General features: G+C 45.1%; 1 protein-coding gene across 5 annotated transcripts in view; it reads right to left on the bottom strand.

The window, feature by feature from the left end:
- FMNL2 (formin like 2) overlaps positions 1–22,786 on the bottom strand; it is a 331,750-nt gene that overhangs the window by 5,578 nt on the left and 303,386 nt on the right. For all 5 annotated transcript variants that reach the window (XM_070390407.1, XM_070390388.1, XM_070390394.1 and 2 more), the window contains 13 exons: positions 22,532–22,633; positions 20,306–20,618; positions 19,756–19,968; positions 14,711–14,835; positions 13,946–14,148; positions 12,427–12,661; positions 11,309–11,377; positions 11,103–11,183; positions 8,987–9,116; positions 6,291–6,454; positions 5,262–5,363; positions 2,739–2,837; positions 1,872–1,995 (listed from right to left, as the gene is read on the bottom strand). In XM_070390407.1, the coding sequence (XP_070246508.1) occupies positions 1,872–1,995; positions 2,739–2,837; positions 5,262–5,363; positions 6,291–6,454; positions 8,987–9,116; positions 11,103–11,183; positions 11,309–11,377; positions 12,427–12,661; positions 13,946–14,148; positions 14,711–14,835; positions 19,756–19,968; positions 20,306–20,618; positions 22,532–22,633 (1,960 nt within the window). The remainder of the gene's footprint in view (positions 1–1,871; positions 1,996–2,738; positions 2,838–5,261; positions 5,364–6,290; positions 6,455–8,986; positions 9,117–11,102; positions 11,184–11,308; positions 11,378–12,426; positions 12,662–13,945; positions 14,149–14,710; positions 14,836–19,755; positions 19,969–20,305; positions 20,619–22,531; positions 22,634–22,786) is intronic.

The raw sequence follows: 22,786 nt of genomic DNA, 5'->3' as shown, positions 1-22,786 counted from the left end.
AGTAAGAAGCCACAATCTACTGCATTAGTACATGGTTAGTGCTTTGTTAATCATACCTGGGGGAAGGGTGAGGGAGGGGAGCAGGAAACGGGGAAGGCAATATATAATATATACCCAGGTGAGTTCAAAAAGCCTAGAAGAGTTACTCAATCTTTACTCAATCTGGGGCAGGGTTGAGTAGATCATGGAAAATAGCCCAAGCAGAAGGGGAAAAAAAAAAAACTCCATAAACATATTTATTTACCTCCTATGGTAGATCAGGTCAGGCAAATAGAAACTGTACATTTTATGAGCCACTGTCGCTAAGCTGGAGAACAGGTTGATGAAAACGGAGCTCTGAGTTCTTAATGTGCCATGGCTGGATGCTCCTCTACCTACAAGTCAACCTCATTGTGTCCTTGAGGCTACAACAGTGCTTACCCAAGGAGATCTGTTCTGGTCTTGCTCAGAGCAGAGCTTCTCACTCCATGCAGAGGAGACAAGGAGATGCTAAACAAGGAAGCTTTATCTGGGAGCCACCTGCCAGCCACTGTGGGGCGAACAGACACAGGCAGGCACAGAGGTACAGGGCACGCGTGTACCCTGCAGACGCTGGCACTTTCATCAGCCACTTACCTATTCCACTTCTCACACTGGTTTACTCTGGACAAGTAATTATTTATTGACTTCCTTTTTTAGTGATTCATTCTCCTCGTTTATTTCTTTGGGTCTGAGCTGATAAAAAATCCTGACTTGGCCATTTTGTAATCCCTATTTTCAATGCTGACTAAGCTATTAACAAGAAATGAGACACCAAAAATCTGGAGAGTTATATTTTTTTTTAAAAATAGGACAATTAAGGAAATATGAATAATGACTGGCTTTTTTTTTTTCAGGACCCTGTGGGTATGTTTTTTTTTTTTTTAAACTAAACAGACCTTATCTTTCAAAGATTATATGGAAATACTTCTAAAGGAAATTGCATGTCTTGGATTTGCTTCAAAATAACCCCAAGGGAACAGGTAGAAGCGGATATGTAACAAAATTGGCCATGAGCTGGAAACTCCTGACTGGTGATGGGTACTATTCTCTATACTTTTACAGAGTTTCCTCTACTCTTTTGTGTAACATTTCCTACCAAAAAGTGTTAAGTATCTTGGAAGCTGAGAAACTTTAGGCAACAAATATGAAAAGGCAGTCACTTGTAGCCACTGCCCCAAATTACTGCCCCCATCTTTAACAGGGAATGCAGAAACTCTGAAGAGTTGGTTTGAGCAGAAAGCCTTAGGCTACAACTTAGATAAGAACAAAGCTGGGTTAGGCACGGTTTCTAGCGGAGAGAATGATCATTCCTCAACCCTCTGGGCTTTTGACCTGTTGGTCCATCCTCATGAAAGCACTGATTTCCTAGCATCTTCACTTACTTTAAATGAGTGAAAAGGCTTTTAAAGAGCATGTTGAAAAAACATGCGTTGACTGTGGTTAGTACAGTATGGGTCCTGTCGGTAAGTAGGCAGATGGGTAAAAGTGGCCATGAGCGAGAAAATGGAGCATGGGGACAAATCTAAGACAACAGGACATCATTAGGAGGAGGAGCCGCGTTGAATGATATTCAGGGTTCCAATGATATTGAGATACTGAAACATGATATTGAGAAATTTTTTTGTTGTTGCTTCAGAGAGAATGTTGGAGTTCTTTGACAGGCAGTATACAGGTTACTATACACATACTTCAAACACTAGCATGGCGTTTCTCTGTAATTCTGCATCTGGATAAAATCAACTGAAGAACTTGTAAACCCTGGACAAAAGCAGTAGCAAAATCTGTAAATGGTCCAGAAACAGTGAGGCCAGCGGGATCTCCCTGGGCCACAGTGAGGAATTAGCTTTTACCTGTGATAATATCTTCAATGGCACCATCTTTTCCTTCGTATACATGTCTATTATCTTTAACTTGCCGCCTTCTCAATTCGGCAATTAATTCTTGCTGCTGCCTTTTTGATTTGTGGGAAGGAGACTGAGAAGAAAAAAGAATGGCAGAGATTAATGAGACCAACACCCACTGGAGGTCTGAGAAAATCCAAAACGGGTCTGAGCATTTTGTGACTAACAAGCAGCCTCAGTCTGAAACACAGACAGCACCATCCCAACACACTGCTCAGCAGAAGAAAACTTAGGAAGTTTCTGGGAACAAAATCCTTTTCACAAAGAACACACAAAACTGGCAGCCAGAGGAAGGCCGGATCCCATGGCAAAAGGCAGCTAGTAATAGCCACTGACTTGTTACACTTCAGTGCAGAGGATCGTGATGAAAAATACTATGACCTGCCAGCCTTCATCATGGTCTTCACCTGTGTTGTTTCCCTCCCTAGAATGCTCTCTCCCATTCCTCCTTACGAAGCCTTCCCCCTATCGGGGCCAGCACCAATGGCGACCCTGTGAAGCCTTCTCCTTCCCAGACACTTCGCTGTTCAGTCAGCAGGTTACCTGGGATGGTCTCTCTGTACATCCAACCAAGATTTAAGTTCCCTATCTCTATAAACTTGGAAATGCTATACATACATGCTCTCAGCCTCATTCCAGTGATGGCTGAACAAGTAATGAGTGAACAAGCATCCATCTGCCAAGTTTCCAAGCCCAGGAAGGAACTGAAGCATCCTGTCCCAGCCTGGCTCTTTGCCCCTCTTGCCCGCATGCCTCCATGGAGCCATCAGGACCCTGCTCACACAAAGACCATGGATGGAGCCTGGCACATCTCACCTTTGGGTCCTGCTGCTCCAGCAGAGCTTCCTGCTCCAGGAGTTTCTCCATGAGCGCTTGTTCCTGCTTTTTCCTCAGCTCATTTTCCTCTTCTGCTTGCTGGGTGAAATCAAAATAAGCAGAAGATTATGTTGCTGGAAACGCCAGCAGTCAAGATTTTTAAAAAGCCCTTGTGAGAGGCTCCTTAGTTAGCCAGGAATTAGAGTGAAGGGAAGGTTTAAAAGCTCTACACTTTATTCCTACATATGACTCTGGGGTTTTGCTGTCAGTCTATATCACAGCTCTTCAAAACTCTTAGTTGAGATTCACCTTTTCCAGAAAATTCCTTTCCTAATGGTCCTCTCCCTACTCAAGCTGCTTCCTAGTCTTTCTCACGTTGTGTGGGGATTTCCCCTCCCTACAGATTCTCTGAAAGGAAGGTCTCAGATTCCTCTCCTTCTGCCCATTCTTAGGGAAAAACCTCCACCCCTGGCCTCCTGTTTCCTGAGGGGGCCTCACCGAGTGACACTCTTGGACTCCCTCCTCACTCCTTTCCAAGGGAGGCAGCGGCAAGGCTGACAGATTAGGGACAAGAAATCTAACAGGTCGACCTCAGTTCAACCCTCTGAGCATCCTCTCTCTGGAATCCAGCCTCCCTCAGCTACTTCTAATAGTCTAGCTGTGCAGTGATAAATCTAAATCAGGGCTGAAGTATAAGCTCACAAAGGCATACCCTAACCTCCAAACCAGCTTTTGTCAGTAATAAACTTTACATTTTCATCTTTGTTGCTTTTGTCTCAAGTTTCACTTCGGTTGACACTTAGGAAGAGAAAACATCCTAAAATCCTAACATCTGCCCACCAAGTCCCTCGGTCAGTGTCAGGCCAGGCAGTTATTATCTATGTAGTGTGTTAGGGCAAGTAGAACATCTGATCGCATCCCTGCCTGACAAGTGCCTCACGGAGCCAGAGAACAGGACCTCGGGGAGAAAGGATAACATGGAAGGAATGTGCTAAGAAGCTCTGACCTGTGACACCCCACCGACCACCAAGAGTGGCACCTCTTCTTTTCCTCCAGACTTGGAGACCAACCAGGGCCTCTTCCCAGCTTGTATTATACATTTGTAAACAGCATATAGTTTCTCTTTAGACCTTAGACTTACAATTTTTCATGTGAAGAAACATGGTCCCAGCTCATAACCAGAGCTGGCTCAAGCCATCTCTGCACCTGAGCCAGGGAGCTGCAGAGCACCTCGGTCAGCAGGCCCAGTGCCCAGCACTTCTCACTGCCCACAGCCCCTGGGATCACGCACATGGACCTGGTGCTGTGCCTGTGCTCACCCTCACGTACGCAAGGGGGTGCCTTCCTTCTGCTGGTCGTATCACCACTACACTGAGCCATGCTGAGAGAAGAGGGCTGAATAGTGGGAACCTCGTGGGTTCCAGTGAAAAGGCCCAGGGATGGTTCTCCAAAGCCATCAGGACGGTGAAGTGACTCACTGTTTCCAATCACATTTTCTGGAAATGTCCACACCTCTGTTGCATCCCTCCCCACTCCACTGTCACGCTTCTCCTTCCTCCACCAACATCTCCCAGGTGAACATGAGGCGAGCCTGGAGAGTAGAGACTGCACTGCCTTCTCGAGCACTCACGTGAGTGCTCAGTCATGTCTGACCCTTTGCGACTCCATGGGCTGTAGCCCACTAGGTTCCTCTGTCCATGAGATTCTCCAGGCAAGAATACTGGAGTGGGTTGCCATTTCCTGCTCCAGGGGATCTTCTCTGCCCAGGGATCTAACCTGCATCTCCTGTACCTCCTGCATTGGCAGGTCGATTCTTCACCATTGCTCCATCTGGAAAGCTGAGCACTGAAATCTCATAATGCTCTCCTTGGCTTCCTTTCTCATTGGACACATTTTTCTGACACAGATCTGAATCATGCACTTTTTCAAAACCATGGTCTCAGGGTATATGGGTCCCAGGGTATGTCACAGAGGGCCTCCCATTTAAAGGAAGGGCCATTATGGGTCCAGATAAGGAAACAGGGAGCGACTATCCTTCCAAGAGCCACTTTCAGCCCACACTTAGGGAAGTGCTGGTCCAGAGGCCCGTGGTTGTGGGCGGGCCCAGCACGAACATGCTATCCCTGACCTCGGCTATGATGCCGAGGCTCACTCCCGACTTGCTCCACAACTCCACAGCAGGCCTGGGTTTCTCAGTCCTTTGACCTGCCTGCACAGGTGACAGCTGACGCGGCAGCTTCCAAAGATGGCTTTGGATGGTCCTGGGTCTCCCTCGCCCCATGGGATAGCCAAAGGCTTTTGTCTGGGGGCTGAGCCCCTGGCTGGGTAGGTAGAAACAGAGAGCATGACAGTCTGAGGGCCTAAGCAGCAGGGCCAGAAACCGCGTCTCGTCCTCCCGACCCAGATCTGCCACCTGAAGGCCTAGGGGAGGCCCCTGCAGAGCTCTCGAGACTGCAGTGCAACTCCAGGAAGGCACCCGCTCAAGAAATAACACCAGGGGAGGCTTGACAGACACCTGTTTACCTTATAGGCTTTCACAAACCGGACAAAGACGGGGAAGAAGACCGATGGGGGTGTTGTCTTGGGGTTTTCTCCAAAATACTTCACCACATCATCAAAGGCATCCTGTGAAAAAGTGAATTTCTCTTAAATGTCATTTTTTCCAGCATGTGAACTTGGGAAAGAGCTGCAGGGGCCCCTGCAACTCTCTGCCCTCTGCTCTCCCTCACCTCCCACGATTCTCCACAGCCTGTGTTTCCTCCCAACACCTGGTCAAAGGCAACCCAAAGAGGCAAGAGTGAGGCAAGAGTGCTGTACAGCAACCTGTCCCTGGGACCTCCTGCCACTTCTACACACACACACACACACACACACACACACGCAAATGAGGAGCTTCTCCTTACAAGAGTGTCCTCAGGCCATGGGAGGACTCCTACAAGTCGACCAAGTCAGAAAGGACCTTAGAAATTGGTCAGACTCCAGCTCACTGCTTCCACAGCCAGGACACTCATGTCTTTGCCTGAATCCTCCTGGGACACAAGGCAGCCAGACTCACACGGGAGCCAGCCCAATACGTCTGCTTCCTGTGTTCCCTTGACACAGCCTTCCCTTTCTGTGATGGTGTACAGTCCATTCTGGCTGCTTCTCAAGTATGTAACTTGACCCCCAGTGTGGCGAAAGATTTCAAGGTCAAGTCCCACAGAAACCCAACACACTGCGAACACTGCTCTGCCGAGCACAGGCCAGACGTGTGTTGGTTGAGGTGACCTGAATACAGGACTCATGGTAAAGGGAGCCTAGGAATGGAAGGGAAGCGGGGGTGGGCCTCAAGAAAAAAGGGTGAAGACCTCAAATTAGAAGAGGACAATGAGCAGCACAGGGACATCTCCAGGTACAAATGCAGAAAGACCCTATCCCTGCTTAGCATAGTTACATAGGGTATCTATCCTCAGCAGAGGGGAATTTAGCCCCCCCAGTCAGGACAGGGCCCCAGGTGGCTTTACGGAATCCGATTCCTTCTTCTTCATGGAGGTCAGGGACACCGGCACTGACCTGGGCAATCTTGGCATCGTCCTGCAGCTTCTTCAGCTTCCCCTCATTGTTGAAGATGAACTCCTTCAACAGCGTGTTGTGGTCGTGCATGGTGTACTCCCTCTTGGTCAAGTCCATGCCCCTCTGCAGCTCCTTGACGTCCAGTAAAACATTCTCGAGGGACACTGAAGTAGAGAAAGCAAGGTCCCCATGACTTTAATGGGAAAGGTCAAAGCCACGGTGAGTTCTCACTGGGAAGCCAACTTCTCAGTGGGCTACCAGGGTTATGCAAGAGCCTGGGATCTGGTTTCCAGTCTTCAGTGAAGAGATGCTTCAATAGGAGTAATTTACTAAGTACTCACCATCAAGCACTGCAGTAAATCCCTTATATGCACTAATTCATTTATACCATTAGCCCATGTTGCTGACAAGGAAAAGCAGCACAAAGAAGTTACATGGGCTTCCTTAGGTGACAAGCTAGGAGGTGGCAGAGATGAAGCTTGGATAACAAATATGGACCCCAAATCCTGTGTTTGTTTCCAACTATTCCACTCCTCTTACTGGACATGATAACCTATTGCTTAGCCTATAGGCTCAGAGGTTCCTTAACTGATTGGCCCAAGAGCTTATCCTCTAAGTGTTGAACTCTTCTGCATTTCTATGACTCCCCAGCAGGGGGCAGCATTTCACCTACTGAATTTCAGTTGTCCTGACCACCAAGACCCAAAGCAACCTGGAACAGCTTCTTTTCGCTAAACAACCCTTCCACGTTTCAGAAGGGATTATGAGCAGTGCTTCAGAAGGGATTATGAGCAGTGCTTCAGCAGGGATTATGAGCAGGAATCTTTCCATCTGCAGTGTAGCCATCCTCCCAGGGTGGGTTCACCCCTGCAGCCTCCTGCAGGAGGTCTGAGCCCCACCTCCGGCTCCCCATTCCCTGACTCAGCTCTGCACAGGGAGGAATTATAGAACAAAGTAGCATGTTTTTCCCTAGCTAGACCCACACTGTGTTATTCATCTCTGACTCCCCAGTGCTTAGGCCAGTGCCAAGTACAAAGCAGGAACTCAAAAAAGCTTACTGGAGAAAGGAAGGAGTGAATGAATAAACGAGGGGCGGGATAAAGAATCTGTCACATATGAAACTTAAAAAGGCATTCCAATGTAATTAGGTGCAGACAAGTACTGTTTAATTCCATTTTATACGAGATATCTAGAATAGTCAAATTCATAGAGTCAGAAAGTACATTAGTAGAGGCCAGGGGTTGGGGGTGGGGTGGGGAGGGGACAAAGGATGGGCAGTTAGTGTTTAATGGGGACAGAGATTCAGTTTAGCAAAGTGAAAAATTCAGGAGATGGATCATGGTGACAGCTTCACAGCAAAGTGAATGTACTTACACATTCACACTGAACAGTGCCCCTGGATTGCATGAGTGAATATAGTTAAATGGTATTTTTTATATTATATGACTTCTACCACAGTAAAAAAATAAATAAAACAAAGGAATCCACGTGGGCCCCAGAATGAGAACACAGAAAACAAGTCTGTCAGAGAGCACCTCAATTTCCCCAATCTCCCCCACTGGGTTTTTTGAAATGACGCTTTAGGGGAATCTCATTTGGGCCAAAATGAGCTACAGGAAATTTTTAAACTTGTTTTTTCTTAATTAGAATTGTGATGCTAAAACCCCTTAATTTAGACAAAGGAAAACTTGAAAAGGAAGAAAATCACTCGATCAGAAGAGAAATGCATATGAGAAGACAACCCGAGTTCAAGTTCCTTTTGTTTTTAAATTATTATTATTTATTTATTGCTGTGCTGACTTCCCCTGTTGCGGAGCACAGGCTCAGTAGCTGTGGCACATGGGCTTCATTGTGCCGTGGCTTGTGGGATCTTCCTGGACCAGGGATCAAACCCATGTCTTATGCATGGGCAGGCAGCTTCTTAAACCTCTAGACCACCAGAGGAGCGCCTCAAGTTGTGTTTCTATCACTTTCTAGCCATGTATCCTTGGGCAAGACATTTAATCTATAAAAAATGTCAAGTTTTCTCATTTGAAACATAAGGATACTATTATCTAGTACAGAGCCACAATCTCAGGGTCATTGGTGATTTATACAAAAAAATTCCCAATTGTCACAGCAAAGCAACAACGAGTACTACTGATAATTCAGGCTAAACACAAACGTTTAGAACTGCCACACCTGAGCAAGTAGGACGGCACAAAATCTAATTAAAGAATCTGGGGGGGTTGGGCGGGAATCTTAGATTCTCATTCTCTTATTTCAAATAACAGCAACAGGGACTTCCCTGGTGGTCCAGTGGTTAAGACTCCATGCTTCCAGTGCAGAGGGGCACAGGTTTGATCCCTAGTCGGGGAACTAAGATCCCACATGCTGAGAGGCATGGCCAAAAAGTGAAAAAAAGAAAATTACAGCAACAGAATAAAAAGAGCAACAGATGGAAGAGGGAAGTCACATGAGCCCAAAAGACCTGGATCTTTATCAAAAGGACACTAAGGTCCCCTTCATGTCCATGTTTGTTATTGATCCCAGGAATGGGCAGCACCACAGCCCATGCGTTTCAGCTCAGAGCCTCTGATATTTTAGCCTCACCTTCATAGAAGGGTTCTGAGAAGTGCTATTTACACAGGGAATGGTTCCCCCATGACTCAAGGCATTTACACCCAACAGTAATGTTAAAAGCTGAAATTGAGTACCTGCGGCAGCTTTCTCCACATAATGAAGCTCATTATAAAAGAGGGACACTTGTTGATATTTTTCTTTTACGACATTGGATATATAGTGCAGAAGCGTTTGCTTTCGGTCCGTTGACTTTGTATCTAAGAGCTGAAAACCAGAAGGGACACGGGTTAGAGTAAAGATGACGTTCTCCCCCTCAGAATAAACACGTGAGCACAGGAGCCCCAGAGGAGATGGAAAACACCCCCACAGGAGAGTCAGCTTGGTTCTCACGTGAACCAGCCCTTGGATTATTAAGTGACAAGAGGACTTCCTGACCAGGGGATACACCAAACCTCAGAGATGACTCTAAGCATGAGAGCAGTTCACGTTTCTCTCCTCACCGGAACTCCTCGTCCCCATCCGCCCCACCGCCTCCCCGCCGCTTACAAGCAGCAAGACTCCAGGCTCTGCTCCCCAAGTGAAGGCCAGAGTGGGATTGGGGCTGGAACTGGCAGGTGAGCACAGGTGCGCCCTGGCAGGCAGAGGCCCTTTCCCCACAGTCCTCACGTCCCACTTGGCTGCTTTTATTTACCAACCCAAAGCAGACGTGCTTACTGGACCATGGCCTCCTAGGGGCCAGAACTGAGATTTAATACACACTCCCTATCAAATAACCGCATAGCCCCGGGTCGGGGACTCCACCTGCTGCCCCGTAGGCTCCTGTGAAATCACGGTACCCCATACAGCCTGGATGTGAGAGTTGGACTGTGAAGAAGGCTGAGCGCCGAAGAATTGATGCTTTTGAACTGTGGTGTTGGAGAAGACTCTTGAGAGTCCCTTGGACTGCAAGGAGATCCAACCAGGCCATTCTGAAGGAGATCAGCCCTGGGATTTCTTTGGAAGGAATGATGCTAAAGCTGAAACTCCAGTACTTTGGCCACCTCATGCGAAGAGTTGACTCACTGGAAAAGACTCTGATGCTGGGAGGGATTGGGGGCAGGAGGAGAAGGGGACGACAGAGGATGAGATGGCTGGATGGCATCACTGACTCGATGGACGTGAGTCTGAGTGAACTCCAGGAGCTGGCGATGGACAGGGAGGCCTGGTGTGCTGCGATTCATGGGGTCGCAAAGAGTCGGACACGACTGAGTGACTGAACTGAACTGATACAGCCTGGGCGACAGGGCTCCACAGAGCATTTTCTCTAGTGCTATTCACACAAGTCAGGTGACTGAAAAGCAGAGCACCCTTCTCCATCCAAGAAGGGGAAAAAAAAATTTTTTTTTGTTTTTTTTTTTAGACAACATAGAAAAATAAAAATAAGAAGCTCTAAAGAATTTCCTAATTCCATTCAACCTCTCTGTTAATACCTGACCTACTTCCATTCGGTTTTTCCTTCCGTATTTTACTTAGTTAAAAATCAAACTGTATAGACAACTTATACTCTTTCTTTCCCAAACACCAAATTATCTATTCCTTTGAAAACTCTTCACAAATATTCTTACACTTGAAGGACAGCTCATTGGATCAACTATTATTACAGCATATTTAATCATTTCCAATCTTTACATTGTTGCTGCTGCTGCTGCTGCTAAGTCGCTTCAGTCGTGTCCCACTCTGTGTGACCCCATAGACAGCAGCCTACCAGGCTCCCCCGTCCCTGGGATTCTCCAGGCAAGAACCCTGGAGTGGGTTGCCATTTCCTTCTCCAATGCATGAAAGCGAAAAGTGAAGTGAAGTCGCTCAGTCGTGTCCGACTCTTAGTGACTCCATGGACTGTAGCCCACCAGGCTCCTCCGTGCATGGGATTTTCCAGGCACGAGTACTGGAGTGGGGTGCCATTGCCTTCTCCATTACATTGTTGCTAATTGTTTGCAATTATAAATAAAATAACAGAATCCATACTTCTGACTCCTGAGGAAGGAGTCCTAAAAATGGAAATACTGAGTCACAAGGTATTATTCGTTTGAAGTGCCTGCTGCCAAATGGTGTTTCAGAAAATTTATACCAACTGATCCTCCCACTAGCAGAGAATCTTCATCAAAATATCCCACCCCACTTCCCAGAGCAGAACCTCTCTGCTCCAGGGTTTAATCTTTGCCAGCTGTTTCATCTCTCATATAACTCTTGTATTTCTTTTAACCCACTCACCAGATCTAAACTCTGAAGTTTAAATCCATAAACTGCTCCTCGTTTACTGCTATTCATATAGTTTCCAAGGGCCAAGATGATCTGTAAAGACAAGAGAAAAGATTAGCCCATGAGGACAGCATCTCAGGCATCCCCAGCCGAGGAGTGCAGCTGACAAGTCAGCTCTTCCATACGTGCATAATGCGTGAAAGGAAAACTTCACTTGCCTCCAGGATTTTCTTGAGTTTTTGGGACGACTTTATTGAGACAGATGCTGCTATAATTGAGTGCAGTTGCTAGATTCCAAGTCAAAGGAAAGAAGAAGGGGGGGAAAAAAGACACGTTAAAAATGGGGAACTCTAACTGAAAACTAAAAATTAACACAGAAGAAAATAGGCCTTCATTTAGAACTTAGAGCCTTAATGCTGAGATTCTATTTTTTCCTAAACATAACAAATTTAAATTGTCCTGCTAGGTCTTAAATAACTATCGCATCACATGTAAGCTCTTCTCTAAATAGGAAGCATTATGATTATCATAAAATCTGTAAGCAATGAGACTTAAGAGTTAGGAGTCAACAGTGTCTTTCAATAGAATTCAATTCCTTGCCCACCATCTGTAATCATGTAATACAATTCATATTTTTAAATCAATGGAGCTAGCCAAGAACAAGAACACAACAAAATAGCAAAGAAATACCATCACTGTGCAAAAATTCTCAGAATACATGCTACTATAATCAGCAATTAACAAACATTTATTTAGAAACAGAACTGGGAAAGAACTATTTATGATATTCATAAGCCTCTACCAGCTTAACACAAAGGAATAAGAGATGGCTGGCTATTATTTCTACATCACCACAGTGTATTGTAACAAACTTCCAAGGAAGAAGACTCCCATGGCAAATTTAATGCTTCCAATGAAAGCCAATAAGCCTGTTCACTTGAGATCATTTTTAGAAATGAAGTTACATTTTCAGTCTTGCTAACCCCAGCCAGAGGACTGGTACTTTGAGGAGGGAACCAAATTTGAGAAAATGATTTTCCTTGTTCTCTGTATTGAAGTGTCATTTAAAATCCAAAGGACATTTGCAGACACAGGAAATGGCATTCTCTGGGGGGAACAGCCACATGGAATAGGGAAATTCACTGTTTTCAAAATTTACTTGGCATATACAGGGAGAAAGAGATGGCGAAAATAAAAATGCCATCTTGAAAGTTCTGGGAAAGCATCTTAAAGTCCATGACATGAAGTGCAATTCTGCGAGAACCATAAAAGAAAACAACAAAAAATTCTCTCTCTTTGTACCCCTCCATGCCCTCGCCAGAGCCGGGCCACTCACAGGAGTCAGCATCTGAATGCTTTCAGTGAAGTTCCCGATGAAGGCCATGATGGTCATCTTCTGCATGAGCCTCTCAATTTTACTGAACTGCATCATGAACCGGTCTTCATCCGACAGGTTTTCCAGGGGCTTCCGTTCCCGCTCATAGAGCCGAAGCACTTTCACCTCATTCTCAGTTGGCAAGAACCTCATCAAACATTCTACAAAGTCTACAGGCAAGGTCTTCAAGTCAAATCTGAAGACAGAAGTGGACATGCCAGTGTTAGAGAGAGAACCTCCTTCCCATCTGGTCCAGCTCATGGATGAGCTGATGTTTACAGCAGGCTGATGTCTACAGACGTGCACATGCCCCCGGGAGCTGGCTCCTGACTGTGCATCAGGGACCTTCACTGGTCCTTCCTGGAAACCTGGACCACGACTGCCACACTCAGTTTTCAGGCTATCAGTAGCCCCAAGCCTCTGGAAACCAGCAATAAATGGCAGTAGGAAAAAGCAGAAGGAAGGCTGAACGTCTGGTGGTTAAGTGGTTCAAGGACCTTTTTTAGGCATGTGAAATCCTACTAATTAAAGAGATACAAATTATACGCACGATTACAGAATATCTGATGAACTCTGTAAACGATTTCAATTAGATCAGCAAGTCTGGGATATTTTTCCTTGTGTTTAGGAAAAATGCATCCAAATGCCTATAATAAATGGATGTTTTGCTTAACTGCTTACATCCGTTTAAAGAATACCAGCTCTTTGTGGACATATGCTCAATGTGAACTAAAGAAGTGTGTGCTACAACCTCTGTTTTATTCTCTGGACAAACTCTGTTCAGCAAAACAACAGAATTACATTTAATCATGACAAGCAAAATAAATATAGATTAAAAACCATAATGCATATTAGCTTTCAGCACCAGAAATCAAAACAGAATCTCTGATCAAAATTTACAGAACATCAATGACAAATTAGTTCCTAAAACGTCTAATAACATCCTTATTACGTTTGAAAGTTACCACAAGTGAAAGAGTAGACAGATTCTTCTCACAGAAGAGTAAATAAAACCAATGCCATCTCTGCAGTTCACGGATTAAAAAAAAGAAAGAAAGAACTAAACTTGGTTTAAAATGTTCGCAAAGTGCTAAGCAGCAACAGGAATCACATTCCTATTGTTATGAATTAAAATATGCATCTGTATCCTATTTGCATCTGGCATTGAGTTGAATCATTCCACAAATGCCATCAAATTTGTACTCAGCAAATCTGGATAAAATTCAGATACGCCACAGAAAGTGACATTTTCTCCCTTTTCTTATCATCTGCAATACTTCCCTCAACTTTCCTTTTATGTAAGTGTTGCTGTCGGCATATATAAGAGAGCAGACCAAGATAATAAATGATGTCACGATCCAATTGTTGTTCTTATAAGACAACTACTCATTCTAATACGGCACCCCCATGGGCCATTTCTGGTCCATCATTTTATCCTAAATTTACTAGGATATAATCTTCCTGAATGCCCTGAACTTACACATGAATAGCTTTACATATCTCTTCAGCAGTCTTTCCAGCTTTCCTTAAAGTGATGGCAAGATTTTTAGCCCTATTTGCTTCTAGTAATGTCACTTTATTCGATCCTTTCTGTGTTATCTTCTGTTTGCTTGAAGAAAGATCAATGGCAGGACCTTGGGCTTTTGTCTTAAATATTTCCTCAAATTCATCCACATTTAAATCCTGGGGTGGAGAGGGATAAGCAAATTAGATTATACTTAAAAACGAAGTCAGGAAGCCACAATTTGGAGAGTCTCTTAAGCATCAAAAGGGTTACTTTTTCTACCAAGTATAAAACTTGTTTTTGGCCATGGCTTAACTCTATTTCACTATTTGGACAACTGATTCCAACCAGTTAATTCAACTGCCTTTCAATTACTGGCTTGTAGGGATGGCCAGCACAGACCAAAGCTATCCACCAAACCAACTAGTGGGTGTGATTATTGAGTCCTTTTTTATTTACAGTTCAATAAAAGGTTTTTATGCCCTTTTATAAATTAAGGGCAGAGATTGTGTCTCTTGTCACATACAGTGAATATGTTCAAAACTATTCCATTTTAATGTCACTTGTTAAACACAGCTTTAGAACCACCTTATAAAAGAGCATTCAATTTTATTCTCCTTTTCTTCTCTTATATCGAGACACTTAAAACACTAGCTTTTTGAAATGTTCTGTTAACACAGCACCCATCCTGGCTTTGCTGCACAGAGAAGGTCCCTTGTTTCTAACCAATGAGAAAGATACCTCCAGAATTCGTTCGTCATCAATTTCGTTGAAGACTGTGCCATTGATCTGGTTTGGCTTCAGGGCAACCCAGTTAAAAACTGGCATTCTGAATTTCGTCTTGATTGGCTTCTTAATTTTCACAGCTACAGAGGTCAAAGAGAATGCAATGAAGATTCCACCAAGACCCTTGAGAACAATCAGACAACAGTCCTTGCAGATGACACTCTAACCCTGGAGGAAGACTGGCAAGAGGTGGCCAGATGTTTTTAAAATGGAAAATGTCATACAACGCTTTGGGCAGAGCAACCTGAGGTCTTCATTTGGCTGACTGATACAAGAGCGTGCTAAAGAGGCCTAAACCCTGGGCTTTTTACTTGTATTTATTGTTTTAACGTAGGCAACTGGATGGCTGAAATAGTCACAGTGTCAAGACAATGCTTAGCACAAAGTGTCGGGGAGTAAAAATTATTCTTCATGTTATTTGATAGCAGAGAGGGCAAATACCCTGTGTCACTTGGTTTGACATGCATGAACGTGAGTGTAATTTTGACATCCTAAATTTCTGGCTCTTGAACATTTATTTAAAAAAAAGAAAAATCTTCAGTGATGATCAGAGGCTGCAGATAGTATCTGCCTAAACCACCAGGAATGAAAGGTCCAGAAGGCTGCCTTTCAGCCACAGCAACACAACCCTACGGATGATTCCAAAGGGATTATACTGGCTGCTGAGTTATTCCAAACAGACTAAGGGCTGTGCAAGTCCACAAACAGAAAATGTGTAAGAAGACAAAAAGGGTACTTAGAAATGGGGGTTTGCGTTGCTTTTGTGAAAAGGGCTGCAGTCTCTGCCCCCTCTTTCAAGGAGCAACGTCTCCCCAGGAGTCAGCTACCTGCAACTAGAAGGTAAGAATGCACTCATCAAAAACACTGGAAACCTCTTAATAGAAAGGGTTCTATCTCTGAGGGGATGGGGGCGGAGGGGTGCTAACTCCTCTTTGGGGAAATAAGCTCAAAAAGATAATCCACTAAAAAGTCCATAAATTAACTGCAGAACATAAAGACGTCTTCCTAAACCAACTAGCTATGAATATTCACCTTCCAAGTCTGTCTCAGGATGCACACCACACTACGTGGGAAGAGAGGGAGAAGAAGTTCAGTCAGTGCAGAATAAAAGAAACGTAACACACAAGTGGGCTTTTACCTGGCTGCCTGCCTGACTGCAATAAGGGGGACAGACAGTGCCTCTCGTTCCTCCAGAGTTACGAAGGCCACGGAAACAGCAGGAATGTCATCTGACAGATCCACACAGAAGCATGCAGGGACACAGAAACACAGCTTTCGCCAACCAGGCCGTCCACCCCCAGATGCGACACCTTAGCCCCCACTGCCTGCTGCTGACCGTGTTTGTCAGTGCTGCCCAGGAAGAACCATGTCTGCCAGGGGACGAAGGACCAGCACTTCCTCTAGTCTGGCGCCTCAACAAAGTTCAGGGAGAAGAGGTAGGGGTTGGGGGCAGGTTGCACCTTCCTGTCATAACCTGAGGCAGCCAGGTCAGCATCACCTGTTCCCATCATCCCTCCAGGCCACAGGACACTCCCTACAAGTCACTCCATGGGCAGCCATCCCACTTCTAACTCTTTCAGCAAGATTAGGAATAAGCCTGAGATCAGAGCACAGGCGAAAAAAATGTTCTCTTCAGAAAGAGACCCTGAGGAGTTGGGGAAGGGGATGAGGTTAGCAGAGGAGGGGTCATTAGGTGACCATGTGCATCGTGCTCCCAGTGTTCTGGCTCTAGAAAGTGGCTGTGTGTTGGGGGTGGGGTGGGGAGTGGTGGTGTTCTGTGGAGACAGTTGGGCCCCAGGTGGAGGGGATGCCCAGCACCCAGCTTGCCCTTCTTCTGGGGAGGAGCTTGTTTCTCTCCCTCAGGATAAATCTAAAACCCTTCCGGAGTTGAGGCCCTGAGATCCAACTATGAAAATAAAACTAGAAAACAGTCCTCTGTCCAAGGAGAAAGGAACATGGTGCCTGAAGTCCAGGATGTCTGCCTAATGGGCCATAACCTCTTATACAGGTTCAACTAAAACACGGGTAGCCCTGGAACCACAACTGCCAGCCAGCACCGCGCCTCCCCACGGACACAGAGCAAATGCAATGGCTCGATGGGAGATGGGGGGATGTCACGGCACAGTGTGACCCACGGGAACACATGGCAGACACTCAACACACTCAGGGAGGAGCAACCTACAGAAAAGCTTGATGGGCCCGTCTTTTGTGGAAGCAGAGAGAACAAAGAAAATACAGAAAAAAAAAAATTAGATATGGTTAGCATCCAGCGGCTCAGCAGTTCACATACTCTTAGCAGAGAATTCCACACTTCTGGGACACATTTCACCAGGCAGCGCAGAGCCAAAAATTCATTTCCATTCAGGCCTGCCTTAAAGACACCCTTACTATTTTTTTTTTTTTAACAATTCTTTTTTAGAAGAGAGGAAAAGATGATTTCATTACAGTGGTCCCAAACATCCATATTGACCTGGTACCAGGTATTCCATAAGATCTTAACAATTTTTTTTAACAAAAAAAATAATCAGCTGAACTCCCAATTCTCATTGTGAAGTTCGAAAACACATTCTTCCAAAGAGACAGCAAAGGTTACAGACTACCCAAGGGCCTGTCATCAATGATCTGACCGAGAAACAGGAACCAGATTGATCCAACAGATTTCAGGAGCCATGCCTTACACTTTGAATGCATGCTTCACACTAATAATACTTTCTCTATAAAATGCAAAGAAAAATCAACAAGATAAACTTAGGGACCTCCTCCTGGTCCCCTGACTTGGTCGCCAAGAACATATTTGCTGATTGCCTACTGAAGAAATAAGACATCCAGTTGCCTGTAGATCCAGGAGCCTAGTGATGTCACAGGTCTCTGGCTTCCTGGGAGTCCTTGGCGAATCATCTCAGCTGTCTCTTGGCTCTACGGGGACATCCTGATTCTGTCTGACCTCCTGGTTTCAGAAAGAGCGTGTTACTGAACACAATGGCAAAGCAGCCAGTAGCCCAAAGCAGCCCACAATATGGGCTACAACCACTAAGTATTAATGGTCAAATTAAGGCCGAGTAATGAAAAGAGATTAAAGGCCTTGTAGAAACTGCCTGATCCCAAGCTATCAAAGACTCATAAGGATCTCATAATCCTTACATCTTGATAAACAAAACATCTTATAGCTGTTTAGTGGATGCTCATGGCACTAAAGAGGAGTTTCTTCAGTCCCACATCCAGTCCTTCAAACTGCACAAGAAGGGGACAACCTCCAAATGCAGCAACCCTGGCAGGAGCCGTGAATGATCAGCTGAACACAGAGTCTCACTGTAAAACTGAGGCAAATCAACAGAGCCAACAAATTGCAAAGACGAGGCAGGAGGAAGAACCCAGGCAAAACATTTAACCTGAGAGGCCAAGACTCATTCAGCAGGGAGCCCTGGACCTGCGCACCTCAGCCTCTTGGCTCTTCTCTTGGCCATGGCAGTTCAGAGGTACAAGTCGGAGTCCAGGTGAATGGAAGTGGAGGGTGTATGCACATTAGGTTCTGCCAGAGAGAAAGAAGCAGAACCAAAGGAGCGACGCCGGGGTGACACATCTCACGGTGAGCGCTCCTGGTGCACTCATCCCCGGGCCTGGGTGCGCACGACAACGACAAGCTTCCACAACAGCACTGAAAACAGCCTGTTGATGGAATAGACTCCTGCGGTTCCTTAAGAGGTTTTCTGTTTGCTCGTGTTTCAAAATCCAACAGTCTCACTGCGACACTCCTTTAACTTTTGTCCTTCAGATGCCATAAAAGTTCTACAAGAAAGCAGCAGACGAGGAAGATCTTCAAAGGTTGAAATAAGTCACTGGTTTACTGTCAACACGACTTTGAACAGGCATCTTGCATGACAGTTTTATATGAACAGGGGTGGAAGTAAACACCACAGATTTGATGTAGAACAAGTTTGTTATGGGTGGTTTGCTGGTGTTGAAAAGGGCTTTAGTCACTAGGATGAATTAGTCTTAATGACCGGCCAGTCCAGCTGCCGATGGCACAGGCAGGCTAAGAGAGGGAGGCTAGGAGATCGCCTATAATTAAGACTATCATTTAGACTTGGGGCGAAAGGCTCTGAAAACCACTGCAGCCTTGGAAATGAGACCACTAGAGTGCTAGTTCATTGGAAATAAGAGACCTCACGAAGGGACTGAAACGGATGAGGAAGCAGAACTATCCAGTGGTAAAGGGATGGCTCCACAACGCTCAGAGCAATTCCAAATGGCAGGGAAAACGCTCTGACTGGGAAAACAGCTTGCAGTATTTTAGAAAAGAGTAAAAATTCCTTTTCATGAGTCAAAAATAAGAACTTAAGATTTCAAGACATTAGAGCAATTTTCCTTCTCTCAAGCCACACCGGCCCGGCCTTACTTGTGATGGGGGAGGAAATCCACACCCTGTCCTGGCAGCAGGAGCACCCCGTGCATCAACAGGAAGCATCTCAAGGCAAGAAGATACTGCTCGTGGGACATTTCCCTTCAAAGCTTAATTTCACTATAATGAATTGTGATGTCCTCAAATGCTCAGAAGAAATGCCTGGAAGCCCACATCAGACAGTTACACAGAAAGGCATCTTCCTCTTTCGCAGATGCCACTGAAAATACCTTCAAAGAAAAGAGCCGTAAGCACTGGAAGCACACATGCCGTGTCAGAGCTTGGATGGTCCTGTTTCCTGAGCCCCTAAAGATCCCTAAGAAGGTAACCTGTCTCTTTTCCCTTCTCTAGGTGGAGAGAGAGAAGGTGGGAAGACAGCAGGAGATTGGAACTTCCACAACAAAGGCTATTGAGAGAAAAATGCCACCCCTGAGTGACAATTTCCCCTCTAGTGGCTATATTAGCGGAAATGGTCTTACATTAAGAGGAAACACGTGATTTTAGAAGAGACCTGGAATTGAAAAGAATGCCTCTAACTCTCTGGAGGTAAGACAATCGACTCTCCGTGTTAAGTATCTGGTTCTTAAATCTGTGCTCTTACCTGCTAATCCTGAGTTGAAAACCACTGTGGGTGAAGACGTCCCGGGCAGCGGGGGTGCAGAAGGAGGAGGTGGGGGTGGTAAGGGAGGAGCAGGCAGGGTCTCAGCTGCAGGACCTGGGAGAGGGGGCGGGGGAGGAGGTGGAGGAGGGGGCGGGGGAGGAGGTGGAGGCGGGGGCGGGGGTGGTACAGGTGGTGTTGCTGGGCCATTTTGCACTGGCAAAAGAAAAGAAACAAATGGGCTTTTAAAACAGAGGAATGGTTTCTCCTGCAACATGCCACGTGTACATAAAGTAACTGAAAACAAAACACTGAAAAGGATAAATGCTTTTTTTTTTCCAGATTACAAAATGTCCTCAGTGACAAATGGGGAGTATTCTACAACATACGAAATGAAAGACTTACAACTTTAATCTCAAAATGTAAACAGTTTTTAAAAATAAATACAAGAGCATGCAAACAAAAGCAGACAGAGGACATAAATTAACAGTAGGTAAAAGAAGAAATACAAATATCCCAGTATGACCTCAGTTCTCCTGCCAAGGCTTCTTACCAGCTTCAGGTGCATCTGACGACAGAGGTAGTGGTGGGGGAGGAGGAGGCAAGGGTCCCGAGGAGGGGGCCCCCATTACTGGTCCCACGAAGTTACCCACCGCCACTTCGGACCCTGTGGGCAATGTGCCAGAAGCCACGACAGGGAGTATGGCGATGTCCCCATCCCCTTTCTTCTGAATTTTAATGGTCCCTTGTTTCTCCAGCTCATGAATCTTTTTTTCTAGGGTAGACTGTCTTTGAATGGCTTCTTCTTTCTCTTTGACCATTTTCCTTAATGTGTGAACCTGGGTATTTGCATCTTTGTAGATTTCCTGCAAAAGAGGCCATGGTCAAGAGTTTGTCTTCACGTGACATCCATACGTATTACCATTAGATTGGCAAATTGAAGGTAAAGAAAATGGAAAAAAAAAAAAAAGCAGAAGAAGAAAGAAAAAGGATACTTATATATATAGAAAGTCTATGGAATTTGGCCAGAACCTATCAAGTCTCATTGTTATCAACTGTTCACTGGTAATGCATGCAATACATGCGTTCTAGCAATTGTTACTGTTAACGTAGTTCTTTCCTTTAGTAAATATAGCTAAGTCAGTTTTCCCCACAGGTGAAGAGGAAAAGGGCAGAGGTAATCCAAAAATAATTTTATAGTTGACTTGGGAATATCCTGAGGGTATTCTGATAGTACAGCATGTTTTCCTTTTAGTTCTGTTAAAATTTAACTGTAACTCCTAGATACATATCAGCTAACAGCAGACAAAAGGTCCCTATATCAGACTTGGATAGAAGTCAGACTGGGATTAAAAATCTGCAAATCATGGAATAATCCACTCATGAGTAACCAGGGGCTGACTGTTTTGAATGGATATCTCTGGCCTTCACAATGCCCCCTTGACCAAGCTCAGTCCAGGACAGCAATTGTTGTAACATTTTTGCTTTGGTAATGCAGTTAACAAAACAGTCCAGTGCTGCCCTCCACTAATTACTTATTTCTGTCTAGGCTCTTAGCAGAAAACAAAGAAGTCACGACTTTTAATTCAAAGGCTGTCCTGGTTCCTTTTCTAAGGGGCCCACAGAGGCTCCAGTGAAAGGATTTTATGGAACTCACTCTCTGGGCCTGACACACGTGATCTCTCACCACAAACCTCTAGCAGGCAGGGAAACATTCTTCACACCCTGTCTATTATTAATAATCTGAGAGTCTGAACTTGAATTGAGTCCATATGCTACAACTTTGTCTCCATGGTGTGCCAGAAAACAAATTTCCTAGAGTTAACTGTAGGACCTGTCAGAATATCAAGCAATGCACGTAGACATGATAACCATCGCATAAAATGTGCCATGTCATTAACGGGGGCATAAAAGCCAGCCATTTGCCTAAAAGCCTTCCAGCCATTTTGGTGTTTTTATGTTCAAACACATGGATGGTACCCCATAAATACCTGACCTGTAAATAAAAACAATGCTAAAGCCAAACAAAATAGCTGGGATTATCTGATAATAAAATGGATTGATTTTACTTTTGCCTTTTTTCTTTCTTTTTCTTTTTTGGTAAATGCCAGGAGGTCTTGCCTGTGTTGTGATTTCACTGTTTCCAAGGCAACCACCAAATCTGGTTTCAAGCAGAAGCAAAGCAAAGAAATACAAAGAAGTTCAAGGTCTAATAAAAATAAATAAGTGGCATGAATTAAATCCATGCTGTTTTTCTTTTCAACCAAATGGGTGATCCACAGAATCCACTCAGACTTGTCCAGATGGGAAAACATTGTTGCTCCCAAAACCTGTGATAAGAAACTAGTGAACCCCTAGTATCTGACTGCACACAAATATGAAGACATACTCTCACTATGAGTTACTTTCAAGTTTCACCTCTGAAATGCTTCCAGCAAATATGCTACATCCAGGCATCCCTCTGCCGTGACCATGTACGTGAGCATGCTAAGTCGCTTCAGTCATATGTAACTCTTTGCAACCCTGTGGACTGTAGCCCACCAGGCTACCTTGTCCATGGGATTCTCCAGGCAAGAATAATGGAGTGGGTTGCCATTTCCTTCTCCTGGGGATCTTTCCAACCCAGGAACTGTACCCATGTCTCCTGCATTGGCAGGCAGGTTCTTTACCACTGGTGCCACCTGGGAAGCCCATGACCACATCTGGGTTCTGTCTACTGGGTTAAAGCCAGAGCTGGTTCCCAACAATGCCCATCTGGGGCAGCTGCCATCACACTTACTCGAACAACATCCAGCTCCTTGTTCCTCTGCATGAGCTGCTTTTCCAGTTCCACAATCTTAGACATGGCTTCATTCTCTGTATCCTGCAGTTTTTCCGACAACTGTCAAGTTTCGAAAGGAAAGATGTGTCATGACACAGGATCATTCTGACCAGGTCATCGGTTTTCAGAAAGCAGAGCTCAGAGACATGAGGTGCCCCTCAGAGTCCTGCACGTGTACCCCAAGTCGTTTTCTGAAATTGTTAATATTTATAA

Source organism: Bos mutus, chromosome 2 (genome assembly GCF_027580195.1).
Source record: "Bos mutus isolate GX-2022 chromosome 2, NWIPB_WYAK_1.1, whole genome shotgun sequence".
NCBI classification, from domain to species: Eukaryota; Metazoa; Chordata; class Mammalia; order Artiodactyla; family Bovidae; genus Bos; species Bos mutus.
Note: the sequence above shows the minus strand (reverse complement) of the source record. Positions and strands in the feature narration are given on the sequence as shown.